General features: G+C 42.2%; 2 protein-coding genes across 8 annotated transcripts in view; one reads left to right on the plus strand and one right to left on the minus strand.

Annotated features, from left to right (window-relative positions):
• Nucleotides 1-18,156, plus strand: part of fat2 (FAT atypical cadherin 2) — an 88,994-nt gene extending 70,838 nt beyond the window's left edge. Inside the window, exons 24-29 of the mRNA XM_079167506.1 lie at nt 4,090-4,540; nt 6,526-6,679; nt 9,319-9,415; nt 9,567-9,715; nt 9,880-10,148; nt 15,645-18,156. Coding sequence (XP_079023632.1) covers nt 4,090-4,540; nt 6,526-6,679; nt 9,319-9,415; nt 9,567-9,715; nt 9,880-10,148; nt 15,645-16,156 — 1,632 coding nt within the window. The 3' untranslated portion in view covers nt 16,157-18,156. The remainder of the gene's footprint in view (nt 1-4,089; nt 4,541-6,525; nt 6,680-9,318; nt 9,416-9,566; nt 9,716-9,879; nt 10,149-15,644) is intronic.
• The window catches only part of LOC306702024 (uncharacterized protein), a 272,978-nt gene that overhangs the window by 154,277 nt on the left and 94,234 nt on the right, over nt 1-24,467 (minus strand). The window lies entirely within an intron of this gene.

A 24,467-nucleotide genomic window follows, 5' to 3' on the forward strand; every position in this document is an offset into this window, starting at 1 on the left:
CGCTGTTGTTGTTGTTGTTTGACACTAATTTACTTTCACCATGATCCGATCTGAGAGCTGCTGATTTGATCTTCGGGAGCTCTCGCTGGGGAACGCCGGCGACAAATGAAGCTTTAAAATCCACAAATGTCTCCAGCTCACATTAATAACTTCTACTGGATGTTCTGCTTCACCGACGTCGTCTCAGACGTTAATATTTTGTTTGTTCCAGCGGCCATGTTACCAGCATTTTTAATATTTGATATCTGGTGAGTTTTGTGTCCTTTTTGTGTGTTTGCTGCAAACACAGGTCCCAGAACAGCGGGACACTCCGCTGGGTATGTGGGTCAACACTGTCAAACACCTTTTGACAGCCTGAAACCTAAGCAAATAAAAAACAACCTGATTTTAACTCGTTCTGTTGTAACAACACTGACATTTTCAACCACGTGAAGGGCCAGCTTTTCATTTCCTATTGTGCTGAAAAAAGAAAAGCCAGCGTGAGAGTTTGTTAGTGATTTTATTTGTTAAACAACCTGCTGGTTCTCTCTCTCATATGTGCTAAATGCCTGATTAAACAGTAAACTCCCGCGCTGCACATATGTGTGAGCATGAAGCCGGCGATACACTATTTATTATTTATTATTCCTGCTTTTCCAGCGTAGCCAGCTCATCGATGACCTTTAAAGTGACGACTGCTGGCTCTGAACGCAGCACGCGTTGACCTTTTCCCTAAAAAAATGAAAATGAACGGCGAGGGAACCAGCGAGACTCCTGCGGGAGTCCTGATGAAAAATTGTGTTGTCTTCAAGATTTATTGACGTGCCTTTCTTTTTGAATCGTCAAAGGGAAAGGAAGATTCCTCCGGCGATACAACACCAGGTCTACTGTATTAAACATGCAGGTTGGAAGAGAATGATGAACTGTTGGATTCTTTGAGAGACATGAATAATTCTCCAAACAGATAACAGAAATGCGGGCTTGATAAGGAGTTGAGCTGCAGCGGGATGCTTCCCCTTGTGGGCGCCTCTCATTTGTGTGACATCCGTGTGCGGAATACTCGATCGTTTTCATTCTCGATAACTTCAGAAGCGGCGTTCAGTCTCTCCCGAGGTTCTCCCTCCTGGGTTTTTGGTTTCACGGCTCGCACATGCGATTCATTGTGAGCAGAAATGGCTTCAAAGGGAATTTCTTAACGTGGTCATCTGAGGAGCTTTCTGTGATGACTTCCTGGAGATACAAGACGCTGTGTTACGCTCCTCACTTCCCCTCAGGAGATGTGCTGCCGTGAGCCTCAGCGGCCTCTCGCAAACCAAATCTCATCAGCATTCTCCATCAAAACACATTAAACTTCAGACCTATTTACTGCCGCTTATCCTCTTTTATGTCTGCACTGCACTCGTCTCACTCTCAAGTCTTTGAAGTGGAAGTCGTGGCCGTTTGAATGAAAAGAGTGGAGCAGAAGAAGTAACGGTGACGGATGAGACCTGACAGCAGAGCAGTGTGAACACCTGACGGTGCACAAAGATGGAGATTCACACGGGTGTGCAGTCGGTTGACCAACAAATGCCTTTATTAAGTCATTTCTTTTGCATTCTACTTCCCACAACCAGTCATTCCTACACGGAGGGATTTCTAATCGGGTCTACCGGTCACAGGCCCGGGGGTCCAAAGTGTCAGAGCCCCACCGGCCTTCACCTACAACATGTCGTTTAAAGAGACACGAACCAACCAGGAAGCGATGCAAGAAGACCACAAAGAGATGCTAAACAACTACAAAGAGACACTAAATGACCACAAAGAGACGGAAAATGATCAAAAAGAGATGAGAAAAGAGTATAAAGAGATACAAAACTACCACAAAGAGATGCTTAAACAACCATAAAGAGAGGCTGAACAGATCAAATGTCTGTCTGTCTTGCTTCAAGGGGCCCGTTGTCTCTTTAAATCCAACAGTGCCTGCAGATTTGGGGCCAAACTTTCATTGTTAGCGGATTCATTTGCATGTAACCACAGAAGCGGTTCACATGTAACTACATTTTATTTTGTACCACAACAAACAAGCTGCAGAGGTTTAGTGCTGCCTCCTGTGTGTAACACCTGTGTGTGTGTGTGTGTGTGTGTGTGTGTGTGTGTGTGTGTGTGTGTGTGTGTGTGTGTGTGTGTATACATCACGTACCAATGCAGAATACAAATGTATTTGTGTGTCAGTCGTCGTGGTTGCATACTGAGCTTTGCCCGGCAGTATTAAATCTCTCTGCAGCGTTTGCGTCGGCGCTCAGCGTCTTCTGATTTATGAAGCCCTGATTCTGTAGAACTCCGGGTTCCCCGCGGAACCCGACTCGACACTTTGTGTCTGAGCTACATCGGCCGTGCTGATACTGTAAAATCATCGGTGCGTCAAACTGTGCTATCCCTCTTCAAATATCCACCATGAATCACCCGGGAAGCCTCACCAAGGCATGTAAAATAGATGAAAAGACAAGCGACGGGCGCCTCGGATGTCTCTAGTTTTTTTGTCTTTTTGTACTTGTTCCTCTGCCAGCTCTTCGACATCTTCCCCGTGATAAGCAGAGCAGCCCCCCCCCCCCCCCCCCCCCCCCCCTCTGTGTGCTGTCATTAATCCAAGTGAAGAATTTTGCCCATGTGTCCCTCCAAGATAAGTCATATTCCAGCAGGGACAGAAAGCATCCTGTCCTCCTGTCCTCCTGTCCTCCTGTCCGTGCTGCACCACACACATCGGTGTTTGGCAAATGACATTTACACAGAAACATTAAGGATTAAAGATGGAACATGAAAACAGGTGATAGCAGAGATTATATTACACGGCTGGTTTGTTTATTTTGTTTTGATAAAAAAACAAGTAAATAGATTATTTGACAAATGACCTCATCACGTGAGGGAAAAACCCGGAAGACGTTCAAATCAGGGAGTAAAAAATATAAAGTGAAAACCCACATTTGTACATAACATGACATGATGTTTTCATGGTAACGTGGACCATTCGTACCTCACGGCCTCTCACAATGAAACCAGCTAACAGGTGACGAGGTCCCTGAGGGATCAGGGTTCAGGGTCTTAGGGGGGACGTTTGGGACCTAAGGAAGGAAATACATCTACAGAAAACTAAGAAGCTCATCCTGTCCTGCATCAATTTTAAGAAGCCGGAGCAAAAGCAGATCAATAATGCATCACGGCCCTCAGCCTCCGATGGGGTTGATGCTCAACAACACACAGACTCACTCCGTCAGTATATTTAACACGAGGAGCCTGAAGAGGAATTAATAGATTCAATTCTTTTTTAAAAGCTGCTGGCTTGTTAGTTTGTGGGAACGCTGAGTGAGCAGAAAGAATAGATGCTGCTGATGTTCAGATGGAACATCAGCAGCATGAGGTTGTTGTGACTCGTTCTCTTCTTCTTTTTAATCTCTTGTTTAAATACTCAAAGGCTTATATTTGGTACATTGGATCTATAAACATAACAGCTTTTGTTATCTCTCCAAACTATTGCAACAGCGATTGAGTCGGTTGGTTTTTCGGATGTTAAAAGATTGTTTCATTTCATCAGCTATGCTCCAACATAACTACTTGATGAAATACAGAGATTAAAACAGAGTTTAACAAATAAACGTTATTTAGTCCACGTTTGACGAAGACAGAATCGATGCTTCCTGGAGAATAATTACAGCAGAAAATAATTGCTGTAATTCAAACGAAGAGATCAATACAACAATCACGACTACATGACGCACACGAATAGAGTCACGCAGTCTGAGATGCACTTTAAAGGCCAACTGAACGCAATTAGATGATGACGAGTACGTTTAACACACCCGGATGTAAACGTTGAGTTTGTGTTTCTTTATTTTCTAAATCAAAAGGTGTCGACTCCGTTTAACTGACTAAGTTTTAAAAGTGGCAGTTTCTCTAAAAAACAAGAAAATAGATGAAATGAACAACTGAACGGTTCTCCTTTGGTCCTCCCACTAAAACTCTTTCTGACAATCTAACTCGACATTAAGCCATAATTCTTCTTCTGGTACATTAAAAGCTTTCTTGCTCTAGATATTACTGAGGTGTTGCTGACTGACCCTGGTTTTGCTTCCTCAGCTGACCGATGGAGAGCTGCACTTCAGGTTCAGCTGTGGAAACACCTCCCCCGGTTCCTTACTCATCAGTTCTGATCCGGTGTCTGACGGCCGGTGGCACAGCGTCCTGCTGGAGGTCAACTCCAGCGCCCTGCGACTGACCCTGGACCAGCAGCGTCCGGCCTCCGTCCCCCTGACCGAGCCGTGCCGGATGTTGCGCCCCCACGGCGCTTTGCTCTTCGCCTCCTCGCCTCGGGACGCTTCTCCGGAGGTCCTCCAGCATCCGCGTAACTTCACCGGCTGCCTGGAGGCCCTGGAGCTCAACGGGGAGCCGATCAGAGGAGTCGGCGACGCGGCGGAGTGGGCCGGGCTGGGCAGCCGGCGGGTGTTCGGGGTTTACCGGTGCTGCGGCAGGGCCTGTGACGACGACCCCTGTCAGAACGAAGGGGTCTGTGAGGAGCACGCCAGCGGAGGTGAGTCCACTGAAGACGTCTTCTCACTCTGACTTAAAGTTCACTAAATCGTACAACATCAATACATACACACATTCCCTCTTGGCTGCGGTGTTACAAATCAACCGAGGTTGTTCTGGAGTGAGTTTCCTTCATTACCTTGAGTAACCGGGTCAGGATTGAGTTATTAAAATGTATTTCTTTGGCGCTTTGAGCACCACAAGCCGACCATTGACTTCCATTATACCAAAACCATGTAGATTTATAAATAGAACTGCAGGTAAGAGGACAAATACGTATTTCTGATTTAGAATTGTCCTTTTTAAAACCTTTTTAACTGAAACATTAAATATCAAATAAGTAACATGAACTTATTTTTTACAGAGTTTGATGCGTTCTTCAGTATTTAATTATGAATTATTGTTGAAAAGGTTTAACAAAACGCACAAGAGAAATAAATCTCTCACGTGAAACAACTCTTAACAACTTTGGCCAAAATAAACAAAGAACGGTGCGTTCATGTGATCACAGAGTCCCTCGTTCGATCGGGTTCCTCTCCTCGGCTCTCTCGTCGTGTCTCCTGTAATCCAAAGAAATCAACAAGCTGTCTCCTCCCTAATAACAATATTCCTATCATTTAACAGTTTATTCCCACCACAACCTTCCATGTACTGCACCACTAATTACGGATGTTTTGGCCTTTTCATGGGAATTCTTGACTGTAAAATAAATCTAAAATAATTCCATCTTTGTGGGAACGGGGTCCCCAAAATGTTCAGCTCTATCCCCTGTAAATCAGTACGTCTTATTACCACAGAAGAAGAGGAAGAATTAGATTAAATATTCTCAAAGGTTCACCCTCTCAGTCCGGTACAAACCGTGAAGGATTAGTTCCTTATCGGACTCTCGGCCCTTTATGCTTATTGCCGTTTTCGGTCATCACTAAGTTGGCCGACGGCATCAGTACTTGTCGAAACACAAAAGAAAAAAAATTGGGGTCAGAAAGTCCTGCAGTGACTTTTTTTCATTCTGTTTCACAAAAGAGGACTTTTATTTAGAATAGCAGCCGATAAGGACGCCTGCAATCTCACAGCCAAGAAGACCGGGAGAGCTTTAAAATGATTCTCTGTGAGACCGTGGTAATCTTTCTCTATGAAGGGTGGATATGAAACCAAACATAAAGCCGGAGAAGATACGGATCGCTGTGCTTTTGGAGGAACGGCGTAAACAAACAAACCCCAAAGCTGTTATCAAAAAAAGAAACCCGCCGCCTGTTTGGTATTTCTTTACCTGTCGGGCCGCTGAACTTCATAACTTCTCCTTCTCCTGCAGTCGGACGAGGCCCTGTGGACGCAGGAGAAGAAGGTCACAGCCAAGTATTACTCCTCGCAGGACTTTATTCATCATCACGTCAAAATCACATCGCAGTTATGCTGCAGGATCAAATTCTGTGTGTGAAGCCCAAACAACAAATACAGATTGTTTCCCAAAAAAAAGACCCTTCCAGGTCAAATGTGATCAGACAGGCGGCACCAGCCGAGGCTCTGCTTCTTTATTCCTACTGCAGACTGTTTCACTGAGGCATCAACTCTGTTTCCTGAGATAATGTAAAAAGAAGGATATTAACAGATGAAGACAGCAAGGTTCAACTTGTTTTCTTATTATATTATACCAGTTTAAAAACATACAGTAATACTGGTTTAAGACAGTCTAATACTGGTTTAAGACAGTCTAATACTGGTTTAAGACAGTCTGGTTTAACACAGTCTCATACTGGTGAAACCATTTCCAATAACAGACTTGTTGTCTGTTTTTGAACCAGTTATACATCACGAAAGAAGAAACACAACTACACAAGTTCTCCCTCTTAAAGATCAAAGACGCTCTTGTGTTCTCCGGCTGGATCCGGTTGACCTTTGCTGTGCTTATTCGCTGCCTGGAGGGAAAACCTGGATGAATAGTCGCTCTCGTCTCAGACGTCCGGGTGTGTTTTCTGTACTCTGCAGAGCCGCGCTGCAGGTGTTCGGGACTCTTCCACGGCGCCCGCTGTGAGCTGGCCGACAACCCGTGTGCCTCCCAGCCGTGTGATCAGGGCCGGGTGTGTGTGCCCAAACCTCAAGGTTACATGTGCAACTGCTTACCGGACAACACGGACACACGGTAAAAACACACACACACACACATTTAATTTATTCACTTTATTAACATGCAGTAGTTTCTATAATGTGTGCTGTGTGATCCCTTCCTCAAGATGTGATGATGCTGGAAAAATCGTATTCATGAAAACGCTGTTTTTAGAAGCTTTTACAGAAGATTAAGATTATGTCCACCAGGGGGCGACTCCTCTGGTTGTATAGAAGTCTATGAGAAAATGACTCTACTTCTCTCTTGATTTATTACCTCAGTAAACATTGTAAACATGAGTTTATGGTCTCAATCTCTAGTTTCAAGTCTTCTTCAATACAGCATGATGTTCATTTAGTAAATGATGGTCCATTTAGAGTCACACAGACCATGAAGCAGGGGATGCTTTAGGGCTAGGTCCTGCCTGGAAGTTGTCCGTATTTTCGTCTTACAACTTCAACCCTTTCACAGTGTGTTTTCACTTCATTGAAGTTAATTCTAACTTTTTAGTCACCTAAAAATTCAGAGTTACTTCGTTCCACCCTCTCGTGTCGCTTCCGGTTGCAAAAAAACAAGATGGTCGAGGGTCAAAATGCAGAACTCCAGGCTTCAAAGTGGCGTTATGCAAACCAATGAGTGACGTCACTTTGACTGAGTCCACTTCTTATATACGGTCACTTTATATTTTAATCAGTGAATGATTAATGAAATAATCACAACACAGGATAAATTAAGATAATAACATGCAGCTGCAAACTCTCCCCGATCACGTACACACACACAAAATTGGACACAAAGAGATAATATCATGATGCCAACATGGCATACTAAACACAAACTGCAAAAGCGTGCATGGTTTTTAATTTGCATGATTGGATGCATACTTTTAACGATAACACACACACACACACACACACACACACACACGTTCATCAACCAGCCGGTTGTATTCCACTCACACCACCGGGTCACGTTCAAACGGGCTTACAGCAGCGTTTGCATGTTCCTCCTTTCATTAAAGGCCCTCCGGTGGGATTGCGTCGCTCCTCGGGGATATCAACAGCGATCCGTGTTCCAGGTTTTTTGATTAACTCTGTGAATGAAAGACGACCTCCGTCGGATCCTAATTCTTAGCAAATGGGAGTTCGCCGTGTGACTTGTAAAATACACAGATAGATGTTTTATAATGCCGACGCGGTTCGATAATTACCTTCACGAGTGCGTCACGTTGTAATCAAGTCTGTGCACACGGGAGGAAAATGTATAACCACACGTCCGCTGTGTATTTTTGATTGAATACCATCCAAACCAATTCATCAACACTGTGTCCCAATACAACGAAAAAAAACACAGGACTTGACAAGTCGGTTCATCAAAAAACTTTTATCTCGCTCCAAAAACAAACATCTTTTCCATTAAAAAAAAAAAAAAAAACTTTGGATTTTGTTTTTTGTCTGTGTAACCGCTGGAATATACTTTCCTCGCTGTACAGCAGGAGAATTGAACACCTGGGAAATGAGACCAGGCAGTTTCATGTAAAACAAAATGATAGTTTTTGTCAGTATCGCAGAGCAGCGGCACTTAGCAATCAGAGCTGTGCCAGTCGCTCCTCTGGGTCGGTTATTATTTTGTTTTCCCATGTCTGGATCTGAGAGATGGACGATGCTCTCAGCATCGACAGTCAAAATGTAACCTTAACATCGCGGGGTCAACGTGGGAGGAAGCCTCTCTGCTGCTCTTCTTCAGACGAAGCTCTCCAGTCACAAACACCAACTGTTTCGACAGAAGCTGCTTGATTTTTTATTTTTTTTGGCCACAATCTGGAAAATTCCAAGTGAGGGGAAAACATTCTGGCACATTTAACTTTTTTATCCTGAATCGTGTTTCGATTTTCAGCTGATTACAACTTGATTTCTGTGTAGCCTGAGAAAATCCTCCACCTTTGGTCCATTTACTGAACTGAACAAAATAATCTTACACAAGCTTCACTTGCTAGCTTCTTCTTTTTTTTGTGCTTTTAGCTGCATCTCACTGTCTTCAGCAGAGAAGACTGTGTACATTCAAACTGTATATGAGAAGTCGTCGTGATGTCACCCGCACGAGTTCGGCAATCCAATGAACGGAAGTTACCATATTTGAAATGCGGAGGAGACGCCGTATACGTCTCTGGTAGAGACCTGTCAATCACTGTGTAGCCCCGCCCCTAAAGCATCCCCTGCTTTATGGTCTGTTTGACTCTAAATGGACCATCATTTACTAAATGAACATCATGCTGTATTGAAGAAGACTTGAAACTAGAGATTGAGACCATAAACTCATGTTTACAATGTTTACTGAGGTAATAAATCAAGAGAGAAGTAGAGTCATTTTCTCATAGACTTCTATACAACCAGAGGAGTCGCCCCCTGGTGGACATTAGAGAGAATGCATCTTTAAGACACTTCCACATCGGATTCACTCACAGGTTGTCGCCTGATTATTACGCTAACAAGCTAACTGTTACATATTAAATGTTAGTATGTTGACACTGTGCTAACACTATGCAACATTAGCATACTAACATTATCCTTCATCTTAAAGTGTACTCTGTGAACCAGCATCCAACAAATAACAAGCACACAACAAGAATCCAGCATAAAGAAATAAGGATCATTCTCCTTCCTCTACTCCTGCAGGTGTAACAATCAGACGAAGTGTCTGCCCGATCCGTGTCCTTCAGGCTTTGATTGTAAAGTCGTTGGCGACACCATCCACTGCGACCCGATGCCTCAGGTCAGTCGCAACTAATTACTTATTTACTGTGTGTGTGTGTGTGTGTGTGTGTTGTGTTTTAAATAACTGTTTCGGGAAATGACATTTACATAAACATCCAAACGGACCTTAAATCATTCTCAATCCATCACTTGTCCTGCGTCTCTTTCAGGTGTCTCGGAACATCGGCTATGTGGAAATCATAGAGATCAGTGCCAGCGTGCTCGGGTTGCTCTTCTTGGTCGGTGCCTTCGTTTGCATCCGGAAACGTTACGTTCAGCAGAAGAAGAAAAAGCCCGTCTGTGTCCAGGACTCCAACGGGTGAGAGCAAGTGTTTGAGTCTAAAGTCAAGTTATATTCTGAGCAATACAACTTTTTATTACTGAATTAGTGTTAAAAACACTGCAACAAACCGATGATAGTGTGTATGTGTAATAACTCTTAATATTGGACGAGAAGTGAAACATTACTCTTCACACCCTCAGCTACTTCCAGCCCAGTCTGACCAAGAGCCTGAAACCCAACAACCAGGAAGACTTCCCCATAGAGATGAGCTCCATCAACGACCTCGACCACACGCCGTTCAGGTCGCTGCGCCCTCGCAGCCAGATCGTCTCGTCGGGAGGCGGGGTTTCCTATGCAAAGACGCAGGGGCCGGTGGTGTGCAGCGTTGCCCCGAACCTCCCCGCCAGGCCACCGTCCAGCTCCGACAACGACTCCATCAGGAAGAACCACTGGAACATGGACTACGAAGGTATTTGTGTGTGAATTTAGGAGGATCTTTAAATGTCCCATCCGGAACATATCGCGTTCACAATTTAAAACGCTCAACATCGCTTTAAAGCTCCAGTACTGGTTACGGTTATAGTTAATATAAAAGCGGGGATGTACTAGACGATCTCAAAAGTGAAAAACGTCATACAAGATCTTGTTATATTTCGTTTCCTGAGATAAATCCCCACCTTGTATAAAATCACATTCACAGACAAATATACGGTAATAAACCGTAAACTGTAAACATTCTGTGCGATGCTGCAAAGCCACACAAGGCTGAACGACTCATTCAAGGTAATTGTGAACGAGTGTCAACTTGTCAGGGCGCAGTGGTGCATCATGGGAGAGGCGGAGGACTGCCCGTAGAGCCGTCCGTCAACACGCGACGCTGATTAAACTCTGGAAGATGAAACGTTCATTGACGAGGCCGATTAGACGCCACAACATCAGGAAACAACAAAGAGATTCCTGTTTCATTCCAGCATGTTTTTACTCTCCACCTTCTCTCTCTGCGATTGATTTCCTCTCTCTGTCCCATATATATATGAATATATCTACATATCTCTCTATATCTATCTATAGATAGATATATTCTATGCTGGTCTCCTTCTATATTCTGTAATACCCTCCCGTATTGACCATCCTCTCTCTCTCTCTCTCTCTCTCTCTCTCTCTCTCTCTCTCTCTCTCTCTCTCTCTCTCTCTCTCTCTCTCTCTCTATCCTTTGAGTTTCTTACTCTCACTCCCCCATCTCTCTCTTTTTGTATTTCTCTCACCCTTTTTCCCATCCCTCTCAAGCGAGAACCCTTCAAAACAAAAAGATTTATTAAATTAAATATTAAATATATTTGATATAAATTGTTAAAAAGCATTTCGTCAAAATGAAGTTAATTGATGAGCCTTTAATTGCCATTTTTACAAATTCACTGTGACACGGATACGTTTATATTCAGACAGTCTCTCGTCTTGTATTTACTCGTTTTAGTCTTCGCTCTTTATTTTTTGCGCATGAAACAAAACCAGCGAGAGGAAAACGGTCGCTTCGCTTCAGTCGAACAAACACCTGTGAACAGATATCATGAAATATGTTACAGAGGGAGGATTAGGAGCGTCTCTAGAGTCCAACTTTGGAACGCTTGTACAAAAGAAAGTGAAGACAGTTTGAGGATAAGAATAAAAGAACATGGTCTCCCTGCCCTGTCTCAATGTTTTTCACCCTCTTCTTCTCTCATTCTCTCCCTCCTTCATCCTCGTCACCTTCCTCCTTGTTCCCTCTTCATTATCTCCCTCTGGTCCATTCGTCTCCTCCTCCTTCCTTCATCACACTCACTCACATCTCTCTCTCTCATGTGCAGCATATATATATATATATTTATGTAACGGATCAATATGCTGTGCTGCTGTGTTGTGGAGATGAAGATGAAGAGAGGCACATGAGGTGTTTGTCATGCCGTCGCTCCCCAGGCGACGCTTCCCTGACAGGTCGTTCATCTGCTCGACCTTATCGGAGGATAAAGGACGCGTTCCTGTAGTCGGTGTCCGTCTCGTGGTTAAAGGGAATCCTCTACGTTTCTCTTTTGGGGTTTCTCCTTGCGACCCCGATACTAAATCAAAAAGCCCTCGAGGCCCTCGACTACAGCTGACATGTTCCGTGTGTCTGCGATGCTCAAAACCGGTGCAAAGTTCTGGAGTAAAGGTGGTGTTTTAGTTTAGCCGACTTAATATATCGAAGCCTTCGCCTTCTGACACCATCAGTATCATTGGATTGGTGATGAATCATCCAATCACAGAGCTGCATCAAACTGTCAGCCGTCATGAAGCGATTTATGAGAGAGAAAGAGAAAAGAGACCGTTTGATTTGGGTTTTGTTCTAAAGTAGAAAACATTTTACTTTTCATGTCATGCCTCAGTTTTAGCAAACGCTTATTTGCAGGATTCTTCATCATCCAAGCTTTTCCTTACACTACTTGAATGCTTGTTAAGTATGTGCGGGCAGATGAATGTTGTTCACCAAAATATGTCTAAATATATCTTTTTGAGAACGCGTCACTGACGCAGAAAGTTACGGATGAAAGCCGTTAAAATAAATTTCAGCTCTAATAACCGAGGTCAGTCTCTCCTGAATGTTTCTGTTATTTGCAGCAGCAAGTCTTCATGTTTAGAGATTTATTTCTTTAACACATCAGGATTTTCTTAAAGTCCTTTCTTTCCAAGGCGGCTTGAATACCAGCTGTGTAGGGACAGAACCTTTTTTAAAGAGAAACACTTCGTACTGTGGTGAATGTTGAGGCTGCACACATTCATCACTGCAGGTAAAATTCAAAAAGACCTTTACAAACACAAACGATATGTTTGCATCGTAGACTATTTATCACATTTCACGAGGCCTTAAATTACTTCTCAGGGCTTTATGTTCATCTTTATGAGAACTCAGTTTGTGAAAAATGGTTACGTGAGCAAAGTCAGTCTGCCGTTTGTTATGAATGTTGCCGTCTGCAGCGGTGATCGGAGACTCGGTGCTCTGCTCTCTGCAGCTTCAGAAAAAGAACGGCTCTTGTTCTTCAGTAAATTAATTGAAGTGTGCAAAGTGTGCAAGACTTTCTTCAGTAAATGCAGTCACTGAAATCACTCGGTGAAGCGTTCACTTCTGACTCATGATGGATAAAGCCCACAGAAAACTGCAGACAAACATGCACCCGCTGCAGCTGTTATCAGATGTTATCAGACTCATAGATATGTGAAGTTATCATCTGTTCACATGGATGATCACGATACGAACACAAGACAACACCGCCGTATTAAAACAGAGAGTTATCGTACCGTGAACGTCTGTTTATCTACAGTAGTGAGAGTTAAAGGTGCAGATGGGAACCGTTCTGATCACACTAATATATATATTGATTAATAATCATAAGTCTTTATTTTAAAAGCTCACAGCTGATGTTATTTTTTTATTTAGTAGTTGATTTAACCTGTAGAATAACAAGCTTTAGTTATTTAACGTGTTCTCATTCTTTTAATTAAGGATCATTGTAACTGATAATAATAATAACAACAATACTAATGTTAACAATAAGTGTAGGCGTATTTTAACTGAAGTATGTTACCTGGGCTAAATAATGTACTTAACTTAAGTTACTGAACAAACAATCTTATTTTAACCCAAACCACAATCTTTCCCCAAAACTATTCAAGTAGTTTAGTTGCCTGAACCTAAATAAGTTGTGTTGTTTCAATTCAAAACGTGAACTACTGTAAGTGCAGATCAGCCCAGTTTTAACTAAGCTGCAGGCTGTTCGTGTCCTTCAGGATCTGTTTTAAAGTTCTTTTACTTGTTTACTCTTAATGGTTTGGGACCACATTACTAATTATTTGTAGTTTTATAATCCTAAAGTATGAGTGAAAACAATGGTCACTCTTCCTTTTTTAAATCTTTTTCTTGTCCCTTTCTTTCATTGCTTGGTTTTATCGTGCAGTATTTGCATGTTTTAATTTTAGTTTATTACTATTTAACTATTGTTAAAAACTGCGACTGTTTGCTGACTCTCCTCTCTCCCCCACATGTCCTGTCTGCCTCCACTCTCTCTGTCAAATACAAACACAAAATGTTCCCAAAAAATTATCTAAAAAGAACTAAACTGCGAGCATTTCCCTTTCACAGCGTGAATGTCTGAAGCTTTAGAAGTGGCGTGATAACAACTGATAAAGTAGATATGCACCGGTAGCTTTATTGTCAGAGTTGTCAACAGCCAGCTCTTCTAGGAAGGTAAAAGTAGATGAAGTTTGCAGTATATAACAAACATTAAGGATATAGAGTCGGGGATAGGGAATGATAACAGCATTCGTCTTCTGTTCTTGTTCTTAACTATTTATTGAACTGTGGAAACAACACGAGCTGAACTCCTCTGATGTCTCCTCAGTCTTCAGATGTAAAGATGGCGTCACTTCTTCATCTCTTTAAGCCTCCAAACATCCTCTTCATCATGCAGACGCTCTAATCTCTTTCTCCCTGTCTCACCTTGTCCTCCTCCTCCTCTTCCTCTCATCTATTCGTTGTGCCTCTCTTCCCTTCACTACTTTTTTCAGTTGTGTCTCAAACTTGTTCAAAGCAGAGACTTTTGATGTCAAGTGTTCTTTAATCAATTAATTGTTTGGTCTATAAAATGTCAGGAAAAAGTCAAAAAATGTCCCGTTTAAATATCTAAAGCGTAATAATACTTCATCAGCACACTTCTGTTTCTGACATTTTTGACCACATTTGAAAATGTCGACAACAATTTCTTCATATTGTTTTTTTTTGTACAATCAAAGGTTCAAACCTAAAGAGATTTAATTTACACTCATATAAAGCAGAGAATCGGGAGAGCAAGGCAGACATTACTCACTTTTTATCCTCTTTTTATCGTCTATCAACGAATTTATTAATCATCTAAACGTTCTAAAGGACGACGTGTGTCACAGCCACTTTGAGAATAACTGAGTTTATGTCCATAAATGCATGCAGGTGTGTGAAACCAGCATGTTTACTGCTTCCCCACATTGAACAAAGCTGAATTACAAATGATCCAACACAGCAGGAAGAACGCTGCCTGTTCAGAGAACTCTGAGCGGCAGAATAATGAAGTATGAAGGTCGTAAACACGGCGAGTCCTCAGAATAAAGAGACCGTTCACCTGCAGCACACTCCCGTTATTAAAAGATTTCAAAAGTCTACTGGGTGTAACATCTTGTTAGCACATCAAAAAAGGACAAGAGAAGTATTTCAAGGTTGGGTACTCGGCTTGAGATTAGTTTCAGGGAAATATTTAAATGATGAAGTGTGTCGAGCTCACACGGGGACGTACAAAAAGCCAGAAGAGCTTTTTTTATCAAGGCTGCCCTTGAATTGTCTTAATGTTAAATCTGTTGGATCATTGGACTTCGGGATCAGTCATTCTGTCTAAATATTAAAGTACATGTGGTGACTTTAGGAGATGCGCCCTCCCTCCTGTTCCACTAATGAAACCCACGCAACTTCAGTCGAGGTATTTAATATGCAAATACTCAAAAAGCTTTCCTAAAATCCCTGCTGCACAGCAGCAGCTGTCCCACTGTGTACTGGCATTAATCGCTCAGTGACAACACTGATTAGAGTTGTTGGTTCAGTCTGAGAGATGATCTCTGTGTGGCTCACTGGTAAACGTCTCACCCTGACGGCTGTGGACGCCAGTATCTGTAGATTATGAGTTCAGAATCAGAGCCGGATCAATGGGTCGACCAGGCCGACAAACCAGAAGATAACAATTTCACAGATCCCAATGTGATGTCATCAAAGTGCCTGTTTTGTTTTGTCCAACCGACCTAATCTGCTCAATTTACAAAGACATAAATCAGCTAATTCTCACATTTGAGAAGCTGAAACAGACAAATGTTTGACATGTTGCATGAACGTGTGAAGTATTGGATCTGAAGCGTCCCGTCTGTCCTCTCTCCTCAGTCTATCCAGCAGACCCGGACTACTACGGCCGCCCGGTGGTGCAGGACTTCCCCCAGTTTGACATCGTAGAGGACACCTACACCCCGTCCTCCACCATGGACTCCCGCAGGAACTCTCGATTCGGCGGCTTCCCGTTCCCGCTGGACCGCTGCGACCGCCGCGCCCCCCTGCCGCCCTGCTACAGCAACCAGAACCTGGACGACTTCCTGGGCCCCGACGGGCTCCCTCTGCCCAGCTCCCAGTGCCCCAACGAGTACACCGCCATCAGCTACTACCCCACCCAGCACGCCCGCAGCGTGGACAACGTCTCGGGGGGCTACAAGAGGCTCAGCATGCGTCTGAGCGTGGCCATGCCGTCGTACGCGGAGCAGGCCGGCCCGCCGCTGCCGCCGGCGCCGCCGCCGAACCCCGCCCAGCCTCAAACCAGACCGCCGGGGCCGAACCCGCGCAGCTACGACGGCTCCAGCATGGTGGAGAGCGATTACGGGAGCTGTGAGGAGGTGATGTTTTAAGAAGTTTAATTTCAGAGCCTACGTCCTTTTTTTTTTGCGTCCTTTTCGGTGATTATTCACTTTCATTCATCTGGGGACCGAAACAGTGCGAGTACACGTCACTGTGACTCCATTCTAAAGGCAGCTTTGTGTACAAGTACACCTCTCGGATGGTCTCTCACTGTTTCCCAGATGAAAGCACCGAGTGAAACAAGAGCTTGGATGTCTTTTCATTTGTGTGGCGCAGCCTCGCCGTGCCAGATTAGACGGGAGGTTATTCAGCGCTCCTCGGAGAAAGTTCAGCAGAAGTTCATCCCTTTGACTGAGAAACGCCCGGCAAATGGTTAGGAGTGAAACCCTGAAGAGTTCTACTGACTCCACTGTTTCAAAGTCAAAACATCAAGACGTTTGTTTTTTAAGTCGACACGAGACAACCTGAGAAGAGCAGAGGACATGTCCAAACAAACAACTGCATTTTCACTTCTCAAACATCCGTCCACAACACGCCAGCCACCCTAGAATCATCCACGCGAGCTCTGACGAACATAACAATAATAATTATATATATATATATATTCAGAAACGCCTCTCTGATGAGACCCAGATAAAGAGCTTTGATGAGGACTGTTGCGCTGGTATGAAAGGTAAACAGTGTTTATCACTGAGGTTTATGTGTGTCTCATGTCGGCCCACCATTTCTAATCTAAAGGTATTAAAAAAGTGACACGGAGCTCATCTCACGCAGGATGAACGTTTGCTTGGACTCTATAATCTGCTTACTGTCTGTTACAATGAAGGAGGCTGGATCCTCGTAAACAAGTGACAAAGTTCACGTGAGTCGTGAAGTGGAGGTATTCTAACCTTTGAGTGTTCCTCGTGTCGATGCTGTCTCCATCACTGTTGATTCTGTAGATTGTGAATCTCAGCGTCTCCCGGGTGGATTACAGCATCATTTGAGTTTATGATCAAGTTCAGCTCTGCAGTGTTTCCGGTGATAAAGGGAACACTTAATGTGGGCGGTAAAGAAATGTCTACGCAGCCGTTTTAAATGGTGGAAATATGCAAAACGCTTCAGATGAAAGAAATGTTTTGGTCAAAGAGCTTGTTCAGCATATTATATATAAAAGTCAATGTATCAAACTGAATAGTAGAGTCAACAACATTTTATTAAAACTGTTTGACAGTTAAGAACCACAATTAAATATGATTTTATCGATAACATTTCAAGTGGAATATTCCTTTAAATGACCCGTTTTTAAAGACGCTCTCATCGTGCTCAGACAGACTTATGAGTTTGTAAAATAGAAAAGAAAAGCTCAAAGCAATATATTTTACAAACTGCTGCTGAAATCACTCTGGCAGTGAACTCCCAACAGTTCTCCATCATAAATTCAACAGTGTATTTATTTTGCTTTTTTTTTCTTCGTTTTTTTCAGTCCAAGCATTTTAAAGCAACGTCGTAATCATTAAGATCAGGTAGAGTGTGCATCATAACCAAGAGGTCATCTTAACCAGGCTGTTGTAATTGCCTAAATATATTCGCTAACCAACATTTCCATGTGAATGCGTTTGCTCGGTCAGCGTCGTCTCCACTTTATTCCGATTTTTTTACTTATTTGTTAATTGTGAGATCTGAGAATGTGTCAGCAGCTTAAACGCCACCGTTGGTAATTGTTTTTGTTGCTGTGTGTTAATGTCTGTCTGTCACTGGTGGTTGAACTGTGACCTTAGAAAGAACAATAATCAGTACAAAAAGCCCTTTATAGTGTACAGGTGTTGTGTTGTACATACGATCTGTATCTGTGTGTAGCTGTGGTTGTTGTTTGTGCAGAACATGGCTTCACTTGAATGTAAGTTACATTTGTTTTCATTCATAAAGTTTATTTTTGTATCAATGTGGGCCTCCCCCCATGTTTGGCCCTGTTGTTTCTCTGTGAGAGATTTTATTAAGATGCCGTCTTTCTGTTTTGTTTTTTTCCATATTGTAAAGAGAATATGAATAAAGGTATTATCTTCTATGAGCACCGACTGAAGAGATCAGACTTCTTGCTTCGTCTTCTCAGCATCTGTCAAAACACACACACACACACACACACACATCTGAGGGTTTCGTCACTGTCTGGAAAGAAATGAAAAAACCTTAAACCTATTCCAGACGGGATTAGTTTTATCAAAGGAAATCTTGGGTTATTTGAATTTGCCACATACACATCAGTGATGTAAGTCGTGTCGACGGTAAAATCGTTCTCAGGGTTCGTCTCAAAACACATCGACTGAGAACGATGACAATGACGACAGCAAGGAGCGCTTCAATTTCACGTCACATACGTGACGATTGTGACAGAAACGGTGCATTTAGCCATATTTTGTTGATTATGTTCCAATATTTTGCGTTCTAAACGGTTACATGAGGAGGACACTTTAAATTACATTTACTGTTCAGACCGAGTATCAATGCAACATGATTCAGATAGACGGGGGGACAAACTACAACAGAGTGAATTAAGGTGATGGTTTAGCAAGTACAAAAAAAGGTTTTAGTACGACAAAAGAAGTCATAAATAGCCAAAGTATAGTATTTCCAAAATATTCATGTAATGAGTTGTAAAAAGTCAGAAAGTCAGAAAATAATCAACATTATTTGTCAAATATTTTGTAAAAGACGCATAGAGTAGCTCAAAATAGTCAGAGTATAGTATTTATCAACAAACAAAACAAACAAAAAAAGTCTTACAATAGTACGGGGAAAAATAAAAATTTTAATTTAAAAACTCAAAGTTTAAAACCTTTAAAAGTTCCAAAAACGTAAACTTTTTGGGATGCATCTCCTTCCAACCACTTTGGGGTAACAAGTATCACTAATACACAACGTTTACACACACACACACACACACACACACACACACACACACAAAGACTCATAGCAAGTGTGTAATACCAGTTCCTGTCTTAAAACCACAGCTGTGGAGATGCCTGACCTCTCCAAGTCAGCTGTCAATCACTCTTTTCCTCCCTGTCATTCACACAAACACACACACATATACACACACACACACACACACACACAGACACACACAAACACACACACACACGACCTTGCTGGTGTCAGACAACAAAGGTGTTATTATGTCAGGTGATATTGTATTCTATAACATAGATGGCATTCTGAGGTAAAGTAAAGGTTTTTGATGGTAGTCTCAGCTACAGTCTAATCTGAGACTAATATTAAACCAGTTTGAGTGTTTGTATGTCTATTAATTAACAACAGTTTGTGGTACAAATGTTACCAAACACACACAGCACAACAATCAGGTTGTAAAGGAAATGTGTAGCGTTGGTTTTGTGTCACTTGCTGCTCATCCCTCTGAATAAATCAGGTGCATATTCAGAGGTGTTAGTTTTTAATCCCCAAACCCAGAGTTAAATCTTGACAGGTTGAGACGAGGATTAGAAAAGAAGAAAATATCCCATTTGTCATAATACCGAGGCACCTGCGTATCCACCAGTATTTAATACTTCAGGTTTTTCTGAAGTATTCACTTCCTCTGTTATTAATCGTCACGGTCTCTGAACATGTGAGACACACTGGTATTAAACTCGTGTGAAGAATGAACCTATAGCAGTCTGTTCATCATTAAAGGCTGGTTAAATGTCCACGTTTCTCTTTTCCGAGCACGTCAGTAACTTCTCTGACTCACGTCGTTTTCGACCGGGATCGTCAGCCGACAAATTAAGCATGAAAGTTCATTCTTGGAAATAATAACTTGACAAAACATTCCCAAACTAACACTCACTGTCTGCATCAGCTTTTTAACATACCTGGTCCTCACAGTGTGCGGAGATGTTTGTTCTGCAAATGTTTGCAATTAATTTTTAGAAGGATTGTTGTAACATGTAATAATATATTTGAGACTTTTTCTGTATATATATATTTATTTATTTTGTGTACATTTATTTTTGGAAATATGTGAGTTTTCTACACCACAGATGTTGCTGATAAATGCACTAAAATGGGAGTTTTTAGCAGATTAGCAGATGTTACCAGAAAGGTTTGAGAAACCTTAAAGCTACTTCTTTATCAAAAGAAAAAAGTAAACAATCCATGAATTCATCAACAAAGAACAGTTAACAGTTAACTGTCAAATAATTAAGCAGATAATAACAAAACTTAACAATAATTCACTAGAATAACATAACATAACTAAAAATACACTCAGACACCAGTTTACCACCGTTTAGCTAAAACAAATGCAACATGAACGTCTCGGTAAGATCGTGTTGTGTTCAACGTTCCCCGACAGAGACGCCGTGGTTCACCTGCTCACCGGTCGCAGGAAACACACTCAGGACCTAGTAAAACTAGTTTACAGCTCCACACCTCTCACACCAAGCCGCCGGGATTTCTGGGAAAACACAGCCTAAAATGTTAGAATGTTAGATATTAGTTTATCATCTATTGGGCTTTATGATGCATGTTCTATAACGAAAACATAATGGCTACTTATGTAGTTTTCATTTTCATGAAATGCGAGAGACTTCTTTCTTGGTCAGTCACAGTAACTCCCCATAGTCTCTGCAGGATGCTGATGACTCCAGGAAACACCTTCTGGTGCTAAGGACAGTTCTTCAGTGAGCACCCCGGTGGTAAAAGGGAGTTTTGGGTTTTTAATTATCAGACTTCCTCTTCATGGGCGAACCAGCCGGGAGCGATCAGCCTCTAATGCCGCAGATCCTCCTTCTGGATCCACGGCCACCACGAGGCTCTTTACAGCAGCTCTTCTGCACTGCAGTCCTTTTTACTCCTCCAGGGAGTTTGAGAGTTTGCTGTAGTGAATGACTAAAAGCCCCGTCGCCCAACTTTGACCGGCTCACAAAGAGCTTCTCCAGTAAAAAGATCCGTCTATTCTGCCCTTTTGAGCTTCTTTGCTTCTTCAATCCGGTCTTCCCAGGGGACGGTAAGTTCCAGCAGGACCACTTGCTTTGTAGACTCGGATGTTAAATAAACTCGCATTTGTATGCTATATTTCTAGTCTTCCAACACATGCAGCATTCACACACACACACACACACTTTCATACACCGATAGCACAGCAGCTTTCTGGAACAATTTGGGCTTCAGTGTCTTGTCCAAGGTGCCCCCCTTCTGGCACAGCTGGTATACCGGTGTGTTGCTATGCAGGTTGGCTGAGGTTGGGAGAACATCATCGACGGATTTGATGAGAAACGTGGTGTGTATTTGTGACCAGGTGAGCTTTTAAGGTTCTGCATGCTCCCGTCTGGTCCAGGCACCTTGTTTTTGTAAATGCCGACCATCTTACGACAGCGTTCTTCCTCCAGGTCAACCTCTGTTTGCTTCTCATCTTGAACCAGTTGCAGCCTCTTATATCCAGAGGCTTTTATCAGAGCGTGGTTGAAGGAAAACCAGCCCAGTCCCGCCCACCGAGATGTTGTGCCGGAGCCGTGCCTCTGCTCTGTCGGCAGCTTCCTGGGCCTGATGCTTTCCTCTGGTCGTTACAAGGATTCCTGCCAAAGCGGCAACCTCACAGTGACGACAACACTCCGTGAAGTCGTGGTGTCAAGAAATGATCCTTTTTGTCACAGACGTTGGTGTCGCCTTTAGTTTGGCTGTCAGAAGACTTCCATGTGACGTTTTGGAAAGCAGAAACAAACAACCTTGTTTTATGTTTAATTGAGAGGACTTTTTAAAAGTTAAGTTCGTCTCAGGTAAGAATAGAGTTGCTGCTAAAACATAAAAGAATTTCATTAAATAAGTACAACTTTTGGAATACTCTGCTCTGAAAGTGAATTTTCAATCAATCCCGATTTTCAGGCTTCATTTACTTTTCATGGGTTTTTTTCAAAGCATGCCCAACTGCTGATCAACAGACATCCATTCATCATTTTCGGGTGTGTCTCTTCTTTGAATGAACTTGGGGAGTAAATGCCTCAGGTTCTAAATAAACCTCTCAGAACGTGCTGAGTGTGAACGTGCCCTGAATCTGCTGATAAGAATCAATTATGCATGAAGCACAGGAGATGGAATATGTTAACAAAAACAAGTGAGTGTGTGTGTGTGTACATGAGTGTGTGTGTACATGTGTATCTTCCTGGATGTTTTTTGTATTCACAATGATATCCTGCATAATTATACAATCAACAAACACATCCGAAACACAGAGTTAGGTCAAAGATACAAGAAAAGCACAAGTGTATTTGCATATACTGTGTGTGTGTGTGTGTGTGTGTGTGTGTGTGGATACAACCAACACAGTCAGTATTATTCACAGTGAAGACTCCGTTTTTTAAGCGCCAACAAAGTGCATGTTGGATGAGGGAGAGGAGAGTATTTGCCCCGTTTGGATGAAAATCCAAAGAGTTGGCGAACGTAGCGTTTGATGAAATGAATGATTCAAATTCTCCGGGGACCGTGTTGTCTCTTTAAAGCCCCTTTCTCCTCTCTTCTTATTTTGAACTACAGCCAATGGTCCACATCCATCTCCCTGTTCCCTCCAGCATGCACGCATCCTGTGTTGAATTGTTTTAATCTGAGCTGCCGTGAGGTTATTTATACGTCTGCCGTGTGCTGTTTGTGGTTCAGTTTTGGGCAAACATTCGATGACGTTATTCTTTTTGGGGGTGAAAGGAAATGCATTCTATGCTTTCATGTAAAACAAGTGTGCAAGAGGTCATTAAAAGCTCACGGTTCAGGTCGTATCACGGTTTTGAATCACGGATCGGATCAGCACAAGAGAACAAAGGGAGCAAATAGAACTTTTAGAGATGTCCTGATCATGGTTTTATTTTGCTGCCGATACCAATTCTCGAGCTCTGATGATCCTAAAGGATGATGTAAAATGATTTAAGATTGAATTTAGAAAACCTTTTTGTTATATATTTGTTTCAATGATAGAGTTATGTTTTTTAAGTTTAGAGTTTTAAATTCTCATAACATGCAGACAGCAGTCAATAAATGAAAAGCTCTGAAAAAAAAAAAATAATTAGTTATCTGTGGCTGTCGCAGGACTGTAATAAACCCGTCCAATCACGTCATTCGGCCTGGATCCCATGTTCGTTGTTTACGTTCATTATTATAATTTTGGGGTTTGTCCACTTTCTCCTAGATTGAGCAACTTTTAGAGCTCGTGCTGCACCGGGCTGTGTTTTTAGGTTAGATTGTTGTTTTTTAATCTAGCCTACTCTTAGTTAAGTGATTTTATTAGGGCCCGAGCACCGACAACGTCGGGTCCGCGAGGTCCCTATTGTATCTGTAGGAATTATTATTATACCCTATGATGAAAAACCGTTTAAGGGTATCTGACATGTCCCCAACCTCCCCATATTTGGCGAGCATATCGGGAAATTTTGATATTTTATGGGTCCAATGCTCGAGCATACAAAATTACTCGCTAGCGCCACCTAGATAATGGAAAGGCAAGCCCCAACAGCCCGTATGTCCAAATTACTTAAGATTTTACAGACATGAGCAACTGAATGAGTTCTACAAAAAATCCTCTTGGGACCCTAAGCTCCGCCTACCAAAATTTTCCACCATTTTGAATTTTGTAAAAAAAAAAAAAAAATCACTTCTCCTAGACCCTGGGTCTGATTGGTACCAAATTTGCTGTGAATCATTATTGGATATATATCATCAAAAGTTATGAAAAGTTTCTTGATATCTTATTGCATTAAGAATATATGGACCAATGAATTTCATGAGGAGTTGGCCTTCTACAGCAATATATATAACTTCAAAACCATGTGGCTTATCATCACGAAATCTGTAGCATATGTTCACATTGTGTCCTGTAACATACCCTCAAATTTTTATTCCATACAACCACTAGGGGCCAATGCAGTAATACTCTCATTTCTTTGCATTTTTTGGCATTTTTCATAGTTTTCAGGCATTGTACTTTAACGAACTCCTCCCACAGAATTTATACAATCAACTTCAAATTTGGTCTAGATGATCTAAAGACATTAATGATGAAAAGTTACTGAAATGGTGTACTGACATTGAACGACCTTCGTTTTATGTGGCGCCCATGTCAGGCACATTTCGTGCCGTTCGCCATGAAAGAGGAAGTTGTTGTAACTACAAGGTACTTTATTCAATCTGCCCCAAACTTGTTTTGCATGATGCTGGTCCAGGCCTGAACACATCTCCATGCCAACATTTTCACAAAGTCATAGCGCCACCTACTGGCACAAGGAAATGACAAGTTTTATACTTTGATGTACTTCGACTAGGAAGTTTCCCAGATCACTCTCAAATATGGTAAGGTAATTTGTAAGACAATGATGATGCTTCATCATGAATATTGTGAGTTGT

This window comes from Pholis gunnellus (genome assembly GCF_910591455.1).
Source record: "Pholis gunnellus genome assembly, chromosome: 10".
Taxonomy (NCBI): domain Eukaryota; kingdom Metazoa; phylum Chordata; class Actinopteri; order Perciformes; family Pholidae; genus Pholis; species Pholis gunnellus.